Source organism: Bombina bombina, chromosome 4, assembly GCF_027579735.1.
Source record: "Bombina bombina isolate aBomBom1 chromosome 4, aBomBom1.pri, whole genome shotgun sequence".
Lineage (NCBI taxonomy): Eukaryota > Metazoa > Chordata > Amphibia > Anura > Bombinatoridae > Bombina > Bombina bombina.
In genome coordinates this window covers 615,352,415-615,366,754 of record NC_069502.1, presented here as the reverse complement: position 1 = coordinate 615,366,754, position 14,340 = coordinate 615,352,415, and the positions used below count along the sequence as shown (strand labels likewise).

The 14,340-nt window shown below is 39.4% G+C and overlaps 1 protein-coding gene across 1 annotated transcript in view; it reads right to left on the bottom strand.

Moving 5' to 3' along the window:
• Positions 1-14,340, bottom strand: part of ARFGEF3 (ARFGEF family member 3) — a 400,722-nt gene that overhangs the window by 185,389 nt on the left and 200,993 nt on the right. The window contains exons 13-14 of the mRNA XM_053710627.1: positions 12,181-13,094; positions 8,108-8,274 (exon numbers count right to left, since the gene is read on the bottom strand). Of these exons, the coding sequence (XP_053566602.1) occupies positions 8,108-8,274; positions 12,181-13,094 (1,081 nt within the window). The remainder of the gene's footprint in view (positions 1-8,107; positions 8,275-12,180; positions 13,095-14,340) is intronic.

Genomic DNA, 14,340 nt, shown 5'->3' with positions numbered 1-14,340 from the left:
GTTAAGAGTTTTTTGGTGTTTAAATGTAGTTTTATTCTTCTATCAAGTGTTTGTTATTTTAAAATAGTGCTGGTATGTACTATTTACTCTGAAACAGAAAAGGATGAAGATTTCTGTTTGTAAGAGGAAGATGATTTTAGCAAACAGTAACTAAAATCGATTGCTGTTTCCACACAGGACTGTTGAGATGAAGTAACTTCAGTTGGGGGAAACAGTTAGCAGTCTTTTCTGCTTAAGGTATGACTAGCCATATTTCTAACAAGACCATGTAATGCTGGAAGGCTGTCATTTCCCCTCATGGGGACCGGTAAGCCATTTTCTTAGTTAAACATAAAAGAATAAATGGCTTCAAAAAGGGCTTAAAAACTGGTAGACATTTTTCTGGGCTAAAACAATTGCTTTACTAGGCATATTATGCAGATTCTAACTAATTATTGGTATTATAATCTTGGGGAACGTTTAGAAAAACGGCAGGCACTGTGTTGGACACCTTTTTCAGATGGGGGCCTTTCTAGTTATAGACAGAGCCTCATTCTGGGACTGTATAGGGGTTAAATGTAAAAACGGCTCCGGTTCCGTTAATTTAAGGGTTAAAGCTCTGAAATTTGGTGTGCAATACTTTTAATGCTTTAAGACACTGTGGTGAAATTTTGGTGAATTTTGAACAATTCCTTCATACTTTTTCACATATTCAGTAATAAAGTGTTTTCAGTTTGAAATTTAAAGTGACAGTAACGGTTTTATTTTAAAACGTTTTTTGTGCCTTGTTGACAAGTTTAAGCCTGTTTAACATGTCTGTACCATCAGATAAGCTATGTTCTATATGTATGAAAGCCAATGTGTCTCCCCATTTAAATTTATGTGATAATTGTGCCATAGTGTCCAAACAAAGTAAGGACAGTAATGCAACAGATAATGATATTGCCCAAGATGATTCCTCAAATGAGGGGAGTAAACATGATACTACATCATCCCCTACTGTGTCTACACCAGTTATGCCCACACAGGAGGCCCCTAGTACATCTAGTGCGCCAATACTTATTACCATGCAACAATTAACGGCTGTAATGGATAACTCCATAGCAAATCTTTTATCCAAAATGCCTACTTATCAGAGAAAGCGCGATTGCTCTGTTTTAAACACTGAAGAGCAAGAGGACGCTGATGATAACTGTTCTGACATACCCTCACACCAATCTCAAGGGGCCATGAGGGAGGTTTTGTCTGATGGAGAAATTTCAGATTCAGGAAAAATTTCTCATCAAGCTGAACCTGATGTTGTGACATTTAAATTTAAATTAGAACATCTCCGCGCACTGCTTAAGGAGGTGTTATCTACTCTGGATGATTGTGACAATTTGGTCATTCCAGAGAAATTATGTAAGATGGACAAGTTCCTAGAGGTTCCGGTGTCCCCCGACGCTTTTCCTATACCCAAGCGGGTGGCGGACATAGTAAATAAAGAGTGGGAAAGGCCCGGCATACCTTTTGTTCCCCCCCTATATTTAAGAAATTATTTCCTATAGTTGACCCCAGAAAGGACTTATGGCAGACAGTCCCCAAGGTCGAGGGGGCGGTTTCTACTCTAAACAAACGCACTACTATTCCTATTGAAGATAGTTGTGCTTTCAAAGATCCTATGGATAAGAAATTAGAGGGTTTGCTTAAAAAGATTTTTGTACAGCAAGGTTACCTTCTACAACCAATTTCATGCATTGTTCCTGTCACTACGGCAGCGTGTTTCTGGTTCGAGGAACTAGAAAAATCGCTCAGTAAAGAATCTTCGTATGAGGAGGTTATGGACAGAGTTCAAGCACTTAAATTGGCTAACTCTTTTGTTTTAGATGCCGCTTTGCAATTAGCTAGATTAGCGGCAAGAAATTCAGGGTTTGCTGTCGTGGCGCGCAGAGTGCTTTGGCTAAAGTCTTGGTCAGCGGATGTGTCCTCCAAGACAAAATTGCTTAACATTCCTTTCAAAGGTAAAACATTATTTGGGCCTGATTTGAAAGAGATTATTTCAGACATCACTGGGGGAAAGGGCCACGCCCTCCCACAGGATAGGTCTTTTAAGGCTAATAATAAGCCTAATTTTCGTCCCTTTCGCAGAAACGGACCAGTCTCTAATTCTGTATCCTCTAAGCAAGAGGGTAATACTTCACAACCCAAACCAGCCTGGCTGGAACAAGGGTAAGCAGGCCAAGAAGCCTACCACTGCTACCAAAACAGCATGAAGGGATAGCCCCCGATCCGGGACCGGATCTAGTGGGGGGCAGACTTTCTCTCTTTGCTCAGGCTTGGGCAAGAGATGTTCAGGATCCTTGGGCGCTAGAAATAGTTTCTCAAGGTTATCTCCTGGAATTCAAGGAACTACCCCCAAGGGGAAGGTTCCACAGGTCTCAATTATCTTCAAACCAAATAAAGAGACAGGCATTCTTACATTGTGTAGAAGACCTGTTAAAGATGGGAGTGATACATCCAGTTCCAATAAGAGAACAAGGAATGGGATTTTATTCCAATCTGTTCATAGTTCCCAAAAAAGAGGGAACATTCAGACCAATTTTGGATCTAAAGATCCTAAACAAATTTCTCAGGGTACCATCATGGATTTAAAGGATGCGTACCTACATATTCCTATCCACAAGGAACATCATCAGTTCCTAAGGTTCGCTTTTCTGGACAAGCATTACCAGTTTGTGGCACTTCCATTTGGATTAGCCACTGCTCCAAAGATTTTCACAAAGGTACTAGGGTCCCTTCTAGCGGTTCTAAGACCAAGGGGCATTGCAGTAGTACCTTACTTGGACGACATCCTGATTCAAGCGTCGTCCCTGTCAAAAGCAAAGGCTCATACGGACATCGTCCTAGCCTTTCTCAGATCTCACGGATGGAAGGTGAACAAAGAAAAAAGTTCTCTGTCCCCGTCAACAAGAGTTCCCTTCTTGGGAACAATAATAGATTCCTTAGAAATGAGGATTTTTCTGACAGAGGTCAGAAAATCAAAACTTCTAAGCACTTGTCAAGTACTTCATTCTGTTCCTCGTCCTTCCATAGCGCAGTGCATGGAAGTAATAGGATTGATGGTTGCAACAATGGACATAGTTCCTTTTGCACGAATTCATCTAAGACCATTACAACTGTGCATGCTCAGACAGTGGAATGGGGATTATACAGACTTGTCTCCGACGATTCAAGTAGATCAAAAGACCAGAGATTCACTCCGTTGGTGGCTGACCCTGGACAATCTGTCACAGGGAATGAGCTTCCGCAGACCAGAGTGGGTCATTGTCACGACCGACGCCAGCCTAGTGGGCTGGGGCGCGGTCTGGGAATCCCTGAAAGCTCAGGGTCTATGGTCTCGGGAAGAGTCTCTTCTCCCGATAAACATTCTGGAACTGAGAGCGATATTCAATGCTCTCAGAGCTTGGCCTCAACTAGCAAAGGCCAAATTCATAAGGTTTCAGTCAGACAACATGACAACCGTTGCATATATCAATCATCAGGGGGGAACAAGGACTTCCCTGGCGATGAAAGAAGTGACCAAGATAATTCAATGGGCGGAGGATCACTCCTGCCACTTGTCTGCGATCCACATCCCAGGAGTGGAAAATTGGGAAGCGGATTTTCTGAGTCGTCAGACATTCCATCCGGGGGAGTAGGAACTCCATCCGGAAATCTTTGCCCAAATAACTCAATTATGGGGCATTCCAGACATGGATCTGATGGCGTCTCATCAGAACTTCAAGGTTCCTTGCTACGGGTCCAGATCCAGGGATCCCAAGGCGACCCTAGTAGATGCACTAGTAGCACCTTGGACCTTCAACCTAGCTTATGTATTCCCACCGTTTCCTCTCATCCCCAGGCTGGTAGCCAGGATCAATCAGGAGAGGGCCTCGGTGATCTTGATAGCTCCTGCGTGGCCACGAAGGACTTGGTATGCAGACCTGGTGAATATGTCATCGGCTCCACCATGGAAGCTACCTTTGAGACAGGACCTTCTTGTTCAGGGTCCATTCGAACATCCGAATCTGGTTTCCCTCCAACTGACGGCTTGGAGATTGAACGCTTGATTTTATCAAAGCGTGGGTTTTCAGATTCTGTAATAGATACTCTGATTCAGGCTAGAAAGCCTGTAACTAGAAAAATTTACCATAAAATATGGAAAAAATATATCTGTTGGTGTGAATCTAAAGGATTCCCATGGAACAAGATAAAAATTCCCAAGATTCTATCCTTTCTACAAGAAGGTTTGGAGAAAGGATTATCTGCAAGTTCTCTGAAGGGACAGATCTCTGCTTTATCTGTTTTACTTCACAAAAGACTGGCAGCTGTGCCAGATGTTCAAGCATTTGTTCAGGCTCTGGTTAGGATCAAGCCTGTTTACAGACCTTTGACTCCTCCCTGGAGTCTAAATCTAGTTCTTTCAGTTCTTCAAGGGGTTCCGTTTGAACCCTTACATTCCGTAGATATTAAGTTATTATCTTGGAAAGTTTTGTTTTTGGTTGCAATTTCTTCTGCTAGAAGAGTTTCAGAGTTATCTGCTCTGCAGTGTTCTCCGCCCTATCTGGTGTTCCATGCAGATAAGGTGGTTTTGCGTACTAAGCCTGGTTTTCTTCCGAAAGTTGTTTCCAACAAAAATATTAACCAGGAGATAGTTGTACCTTCTTTGTGTCCGAATCCAGTTTCAAAGAAGGAACGTTTGTTACACAATTTGGACGTAGTCCGTGCTCTAAAATTCTATTTAGAGGCTACTAAAGATTTCAGACAAACATCTTCCTTGTTTGTTGTTTATTCTGGTAAAAGGAGAGGTCAAAAAGCGACTTCTACCTCTCTTTCCTTTTGGCTTAAAAGCATTATCCGATTGGCTTATGAGACTGCCGGACGGCAGCCTCCTGAAAGAATCACAGCTCACTCCACTAGGGCTGTGGCTTCCACATGGGCCTTCAAGAACGAGGCTTCTGTTGACCAGATATGTAAGGCAGCGACTTGGTCTTCACTGCACACTTTTGCCAAATTTTACAAATTTGATACTTTTGCTTCTTCGGAGGCTATTTTTGGGAGAAAGGTTTTGCAAGCCGTGGTGCCTTCCATTTAGGTGACCTGATTTGCTCCCTCCCTTCATCCGTGTCCTAAAGCTTTGGTATTGGTTCCCACAAGAAGGATGACGCCGTGGACCGGACACACCAATGTTGGAGAAAACAGAATTTATGCTTACCTGATAAATTACTTTCTCCAACGGTGTGTCCGGTCCACGGCCCGCCCTGGTTTTTTAATCAGGTCTGATGAATTATTTTCTCTAACTACAGTCACCACGGTATCATATGGTTTCTCCTATATATATTTCCTCCTGTCCGTCGGTCGAATGACTGGGGTGGGCGGAGCCTAGGAGGGATCATGTGACCAGCTTTGCTGGGACTCTTTGCCATTTCCTGTTGGGGAAGAGAATATCCCACAAGAAGGATGACGCCGTGGACCGGACACACCGTTGGAGAAAGTAATTTATCAGGTAAGCATAAATTCTGTTTTTATAATCAACTGTCTGCTGGACACCTGTTTAATGAATAATTAGACTCACCTGTAGTTGAATTCTTGTTAATTAGGAATTTGTTATCAGACATTTAGCTATCACTTGCATTGGGGTGTATTCATTTTTGACAAATGGTCTTGAATTAATTTGTTAGGAAAAATACTTTGTTGTGGGTGCAAATCAACAAATCTAGGTTGCAATCAATAGTCCGCATTTGTGGGAGTATTTTGTAGTGTAGTGTCCCATAGAATATGTTGTTTCTGAAAGGTAAGTAAAGGTTTTCTGACAAATCTGTTGGGGTTTACTCATTTATGCTGAGCACTACAGGGAGTGCAGAATTATTAGTCAAATGAGTATTTTGACCACATCATCCTCTTTATGCATGTTGTCTTACTCCAAGCTGTATAGGCTCGAAAGCCTACTACCAATTAAGCATATTAGGTGATGTGCATCTCTGTAATGAGAAGGGGTGTGGTCTAATGACATCAACACCCTATATCAGGTGTGCATAATTATTAGGCAACTTCCTTTCCTTTGGCAAAATGGGTCAAAAGAAGGACTTGACAGGCTCAGAAAAGTCAAAAATAGTGAGATATCTTGCAGAGGGATGCAGCACTCTTAAAATTGCAAAGCTTCTGAAGCGTGATCATCGAACAATCAAGCGTTTCATTCAAAATAGTCAACAGGGTCGCAAGAAGCGTGTGGAAAAACCAAGGCGCAAAATAACTGCCCATGAACTGAGAAAAGTCAAGCGTGCAGCTGCCAAGATGCCACTTGCCACCAGTTTGGCCATATTTCAGAGCTGCAACATCACTGGAGTGCCCAAAAGCACAAGGTGTGCAATACTCAGAGACATGGCCAAGGTAAGAAAGGCTGAAAGACGACCACCACTGAACAAAACACACAAGCTGAAACGTCAAGACTGGGCCAAGAAATATCTCAAGACTGATTTTTCTAAGGTTTTATGGACTGATGAAATGAGAGTGAGTCTTGATGGGCCAGATGGATGGGCCCGTGGCTGGATTGGTAAAGGGCAGAGAGCTCCAGTCCGACTCAGACGCCAGCAAGGTGGAGGTGGAGTACTGGTTTGGGCTGGTATCATCAAAGATGAGCTTGTGGGGCCTTTTCGGGTTGAGGATGGAGTCAAGCTCAACTCCCAGTCCTACTGCCAGTTTCTGGAAGACACCTTCTTCAAGCAGTGGTACAGGAAGAAGTCTGCATCCTTCAAGAAAAACATGATTTTCATGCAGGACAATGCTCCATCACACGCGTCCAAGTACTCCACAGCGTGGCTGGCAAGAAAGGGTATAAAAGAAGAAAATATAATGACATGGCCTCCTTGTTCACCTGATCTGAACCCCATTGAGAACCTGTGGTCCATCATCAAATGTGAGATTTACAAGGAGGGAAAACAGTACACCTCTCTGAACAGTGTCTGGGAGGCTGTGGTTGCTGCTGCATGCAATGTTGATGGTGAACAGATCAAAACACTGAAAGAATCCATGGATGGCAGGCTTTTGAGTGTCCTTGCAAAGAAAGGTGGCTATATTGGTCACTGATTTGTTTTTGTTTTGTTTTTGAATGTCAGAAATTTATATTTGTGAATGTTGAGATGTTATATTGGTTTCACTGGTAAAAATAAATAATTGAAATGGGTATATATTTGTTTTTTGTTAAGTTGCCTAATAATTATGCACAGTAATAGTCACCTGCACACACATATATCACCCTAAAATAGCTATAACTAAAAACAACTTCCAAAACTATTCAGCTTTGATATTAATGAGTTTTTTGAGTTCATTGAGAACATGGTTGTTGTTCAATAATAAAATTAATCCTCAAAAATACAACTTGCCTAATAATTCTGCACTCCCTGTATATATCTGTATATATCTATACCTATATATATTCATCAATGTATATAGGTATAGATATATAGTAAACCAAAATATCATCAGATACTGTATATGTAGAAATATTTATTTAAAAATAAATAGAACATATTCTGCTATGTGCAGAATATTGTATTGTGAAATATTAATATTTTCATGTCAGGTTAGCTCACTTGAGAATATGCAATCGTGTTTGCGTGTGTGTAGGTTGTTTTTTTTTTACCCTTTTTTTGTTACATTGATTTTCTATGGGGGAATATGTTAACATAGTCGCAATATTCTAACTTGGACTTTTTGCGCACATCAGGTTAGCACATGAGCAAAAACTTTTTACTTTCCACTTGTAATATGAGCTCTACATGACCTGCGCAAAAAGCTTACTTCTAGTGTTGTTAGCATGTAATAACTGCCTCTCCACTCGTAATCTGGCCCATTATATTTTAGTCTAAAACTGTTTCATGTCTGTTAAATAGAAAAAATAAAAAGTTAAAGAAAATCACTGGAGATTTCTTAACAATACAAAATATTTTCTTTGTGTACCCGACACAAGTGTATAATCAAATAAAAAAGCCACCATATGATTGTTAGAGTGGGTTTTAATGCAATGTAATAGAACGGAGCAGTATTTGGTATGTTGGAAAATATGAGCGCTAACATACTCTCTTTTAATATAGATAATAAATATACTTACAAGTGTAACAGGGGCCATGGAAGATTTCTTCCTGTAGTAGTCACTGTTTGACAGCTTTAGGTTTAACAGAAGTGCATAATATGACACAATATAAAGACTATCTGCGTTCAACAGTGTTTGGAAACTTAGGCTGCTGTTATTTTCAAATCCTGGCGAATGCATCACACCTATTATACAAATAGGAGAACATTTAGGAGGGAGGGGGGGGAAATGTCTCATGCAACACATTAACATCCAAATGTATTCAGTAAAGAATTTCTTTTGTTAGAATCATGGTTAGCAAACAAGTTTTCAATATTCTAGAATGTATCTAAAACATGAGATTTTAAACATGATGAATGTTTTCCTCGCTGTTTTGAATGGGGGAAAAAAGTTAGGTTTCAGAAAGAACAAGCAATTGTAAACAACTTTCCAGATTACTTCTGTTAACAAACTTGTTTTGTTCTTCTGTATCCTTTGTTGAAAAGCATACCTAGGTAGGCTTAGGAGCAACAATGCACTACAAGCAGCTAGCTGATGTTTGGTGGCTGCAAATGTTGCCTATTTGTAAGCTGTTTAAAAATGTATGCTCTATATGAATGACTTTACTGTCCCTTTAAATCATGAGTAAAAATAGATTTAAAATAGTGAAGATACACTTTCTATACTACAATGATTGGATCAGCCAATAGGATGAAAGCTCAATCCTATTGGCTGATTGCAACAGCCAATAGGATTTTTTCAACCTTAATTCCGATTGGCTGATAGAATTCTATTAGCCAATCGGAATCTAAGGGACGCCATCTTGGATGACGTCATTTAAAGGAACATTCATTGTTCAAGAAGACGTTGAACGAAGAGGATGCTCCGCGTCGGATGTCTTGAAGATGGAGCCGCTCCGCGCCGGATGGATGAAGATAGAAGATGCTGTCTGGGTGAAGACTTCTGCGGGCTTGGATTAAGACTTCGGCCGCTTGGATGAAGACTTCTGCCGGTTTCTTTGAGGATGGATGTTGGATCTTCAAAACAATAAGTGGATCTTCGGGGGTTAGAGATAGGTTTTTTTAAGGGTTTATTGGGTGGGTTTTAGATTAGCTCTATTGCTGCCCAAAAACTAAACGCCCTTTTAAGGGCAGTGCCCATCCAAATTACCTTTTCAGGGCGATGGGAAGCTTAGGTTTTTTTAGTTAGGGTTTTATTTGGGGGGGTTGGTTGTGTGGGTGGTGGGTTTTACTGTTGGGGGGGTATTTGTATTTTTTTTACATGTAAAAGAGCCGATTTCTTTGGGGCAATGCCCCGCAAAAGGCCCTTTTAAGGGCTATTTGTAGTTTATTGTAGATTAGGGTTTTTTTTATTTTGGGGGGCTTTTTTATTTTCATAGGGCTCTTAGATTAGGTGTAATTAGTTTAAATATTTGATCATTTCTTTTTTATTTTGTGTAACTTAGTGTTTATTTTTTTTTGTAACTTAGTGTTTGTTATTTTTTGTAACTTAGTTGTTAGTTTTTTTGTAAATTTGTAATTTTTTATTGTAGATTTAAATTATTTGCGTAGGGTTAGGTGTTTAAATATGTAATATAGTTAATTTAATTTGTAGTTTAATGTAATTTTAGTATAACAGTTAGGGTAGGTTAATTAATAGTTTAATATAGTTTTAGTATAATAGTTAGGGTAGATTAATTGTTTAATATAGTTTAATGTAATTGTAGTATAATAGTTAGGGTAGATTAATAAATAGTTTAATATAGTTTAATTTAAATCTAAAGGTAAGTTTAAATTTATTATAACATAGGGATGGGTTAATATTTAATTAAAAGTTAGCGGGTTGTTAGGTTTAGGGGTTAATAGTTTAATTTAGTTTATGGCGATGTGGGGGGCTGGCGGTTTAGGGGTTAATAGGTTTAGTAAATGGTAGTAATGTGGAAGGCCAGGGGATTAGGGGTTAATACATTTATTTAGTTGCTGTGGGCTCCGGGAGCGGCGGGATAGGGGTTAATAACTTTATGGCGGCGGTGTCTGGGCGGTAGATTAGGGATTAATAAGTATAATGTAGGTGACGGCGGTGTTGGGGCGGTAGATTAGGGGTTAATAAGTATAATGTAGGTGGCGGCGGGGCGGCAAATTAGGGGTGTTTAGACTCCAGGTACATGTTAGGGTGTTAGGTGTAAACATAACTTTTATTCTCCCAAAGAAATTAATGGGATATCTGGCAGCATCAAACATAAGCTTTCGCTGCTTTCAGACTCCCATTGATTCCTATGGCATCCCCCACCTCCAGGGCGGCGGATTGAAAACCAGGTACGCTGGGCCGGAATAGTGGCGAGCGTACCTGCTAGGTATTTGTTAACTAGCAAAAGTAGTCAGATAGTGCCGAATTTGCATTCGGAACATCTGTAGTGACGTAAGCATTGATCTGTGTCAGACTGAGACCGGCGGATCGTATGTTACGTCACAGATTTCAACTTTTGCCGGTCTGTAGGCTTTGATAACTAAGGGGAATCAAGCTCTCCACAATTACGCTGCGGAATTCCAGCGTATTTGCAGTTGACGGCTTGATAAGTAGGCCTCATAGTCTAACACATTCTCCCACACACAGAAAATATATAATGCATAAACAGCAGAGATGTGAAAACAGCGAATACTGAAATTTTTTAAAATGATCTTGACAGACAAATGGAATTTGAATGGGTAATTGATTTAATTAAAAGCCAGATAGTTTGAATGAGATTAGCAGTCTGAATATATAAATTCATATTCATTTTTAAACAAAACAATACTAATGTTTTAACTTAGCAAGAGTTCAGAAATCAATTTTTGGTGGATTAACCCTGATTTACAATCACAGCTTTCATGCATCTTGGTATGCTCTCCACCAGTCTTTCACATTGCTGTTGGGAGACTTTATGTCACTCCTGGCACAAAAATTCAAGCAGCTTGGCTATGTTGCATCCTTCACGAAAATAAATCTGCCCGATTCCACTCTTGCTTGATCATCGTGGTCCTCCACCAAATCTCACAGTGTGTGCGAGACACTATGGTTTGAAGGCCTCTCATGGTCTTTGTCTAACCATTTAGTCCAGGTGTTGGGCAAAGCTGAAAATTGGACTCATCAGAGAAGATGACCAGGAATTGGACAGATCTATCTTTGTGAAAGATGCATGAATTAAGCAACGTGCAAGTTTACCCTGGAAGAAAACTTGCTTCATTCTGATCTGACAATGTTCCCCAACTCTGAGGATTAATTTTTTCAGCAGGACAATGCTCCATAACACACAGCCAGGTCAATCAAAGTGTGGATGGAGGACCACTAGATCAAGCCCCTGTCATGGCCAACCAAATCTCCACACCTGAAATTAAAAACATCTGGAATGTTATCAAAAGGAAGATTGATGGTCACAAGCCATCAAACAAAGCCGAGATGCTTACATTTTTGCACCAGGAGTGGCATAAAGTTACCCAACAGCAATGTGAAAGACTGGTGGAGAGCATGACAAGACGCATGAAAGCTGTGATAAATAATCAGAATTATTCCACCAAATATTGATTTTTGAACTCTTCCTAAGTTAAAACATTAGTATTGTGTTGTTTAAAAATGAATATGAACTTGCTTTCTTTGCATTATTCGAGATCTGAAAACATTGCATCTTTTTTGTTATTTTGAACAGTTGTCATTTTCTGCAAATAAACGCTCAAAATGACAATATTTTTATTTGGAATTTGGGAGAAATGTCAGAAGTTTATAGAATAAAACTAAAATAAAATATAAATTTTACTCAAATACATACCTATAAATAGTAAAACCAGAGAAACTGATAATTTTATGTGTAACAGGAGTTTACACTGTTCAAGGCTTCTGGATAAGAGAAATTGAAACAATGTATGTGAGAACCTGAGTAAAAAATGTTTTCACATGCATTAGATCAAGTGATCTGCTATTAAAGGGATTGAATACTCAAACTTCAAATGTACATAGAGCTGAAACTCACATTTGCGATTTGTTACTCTTCATGGTAACCAGCATATCAAATTTATAAGATCTCTTATAAAATTGTCTAGGGAAGTTTCATAGAAAGAAAATAATGACCATGTACATACCTGCTTGCAGACTTGAACAAAATGTTTGTGCAAAGTTCTGCAAAGCGGAGTCAACCTCTTCCATTCTCTGCAGTGTCAGAAGCCTTGGAATAAGACTTTCCAGGGATTGTACAAAGAGCCTTGCACTGTGCTGATCTGCCTCCTGGTTTTTCAGCAGTTTCAATGACAAAGCTGCAGTCCGCAAAGATCTGTGACCTGGACAGTCACGAGGGGTCTGATCTTCGTCAGCTAGGGAACAGTTATCAGAGCCAATATCAGACACATCAGATCTTCCTGAATCCTTTTCTGCTGCCATGGAATACTGATCACAAGAGTCAAATTCAGTCCGAGAAAGATCTTGTTCATCAACACTAAAATTACTCTCACTGTATCTTGAGCCGTAGGACCTTGTCCTGCTATCCACAGACAGAAAGTTTGTTATGTCCGGATATACTGTCATGTGGCTTCTCTGGACAACATCAGGTTGATCTACTACATCTAACTCTGGATCCTTATCTCGGTGATCTCTGTTAACTGGGGAGTGCAAGTTGATTCCAGGGCCTTCAAGGTTATCTTCTGGAGTTGTCTGCCCCATATCTCCTTCTAATGTGGTCTGGCCAGTGTCTGTAGTTACACTAATACTAATATCAGGACTCTTTTCTGTTCCTAGTTCCCAAGGCGTGTGCTCCGAAGAAAGAATGCGCCTCTGCCATCTGAAATCTGCCTCATTAATTTCCATGGACTCTCTACTAGACTCTGCTCCATCTCTTAAATCATCTAGACGTCTAAGAAGATGCTGAACCTGATCCTCCTTCAGGCCTTTTCCTTGGCTAAGCTCATCTAATGCTCCAAGCAAAGCGCAGACACAAGATACCGATGCAAAACATGCCTCTATGCCTCCTTTCATGCATGCCTCTGTCATTCCATCCATGATTCTACAACACAAAAAATATATAGTATTTAATATTTACTAAATGTAAAAAGGTAGTTACACTGATTTATAAATCTATTATTAAATAAGTAAATAATTTAATTCTCAAATTGAAGGGTAGTAGGTTCAAGAGTAATTTACGTAAGCACTTCTTTACAAAAAAGGTGGTTGATTAAAGGGATATTTCATTTTTGTAATAAAAAAGCACTAAAAACAACAGAGGATTTTACTTAATAGACATCATTGCAATATGTATTATTCCTCATTTTTTCTTTTTTCATTTGGTTCCTGTTACAAGTGGGCTGTGGTCTCTACAGGAAGGCATATATAGTTGATGTTGTAAATCGTATAGAGTAGCCTGAGCTGGCTTACTGTTCCGTAAATGATAGAGAAACAGGAAGTCAGTTTCTTACCCATGCACAGTAGAGGACAGAATGCAACTTGAGAACGTAAATTGTTAACAACTCATCTCCCTCATCTCCTTAAAGGGACAGTATACACCAATTTTCATATAACTATATGTAATAGACACTACTATAAAGAATAATATTTACAGATACTGATATAAAAATCCAGTATATAACCTTTTAAAAACTTAATTAGAAGCTCCCAGTTTAGCTCTGTTGAAAATGTTAGCTGGAACACCCACTGAAAGTGTTTGTGTTGTAAAAACAGCAGACACTCCCCACTCCCCCTTCCTCTGCATAAGAAAGTATACTGATGTATACCCACAACAGGAGCTGGTGTGGGTATACATCAGTATACTTCTAAATCTTTGGGGATTGGTTAGGAGTCTAAAAAGCAATACACTGTTATTTAAAAATAAGCAAAACTATACTTTAAAAAACAAAACAAAAAACAAAACAAAACACAACCTTTATTGGCTATATAAATGGATCATCTACAGAACATTTATGCAAAGAAAAATTTAATGTATAATGTCACTTTAAGGGCAGTGGCTATACTGAGAATTTGTAGGTATTTGTTTGGCAAAAAAAAACCAAACAAGTAGGTTGTTTGCTGTTTTTTTTCCTTTAAATAATCTTTTATTCAGGTTTTTAGAAAAGTCTTACATATAGCTTTTACTATGACATACTGAATACAATCTCACTCAACAAAACAGCAGGACTATTACTAATTTACAGGCAAGTCTGCAAAGAATTAGACAATTATAACAGAAACCTCCATTTTAGGTTATAATATACTCCTACGGGTCTAAAAGCTGTACTTTTGCATATATTACAGTGATG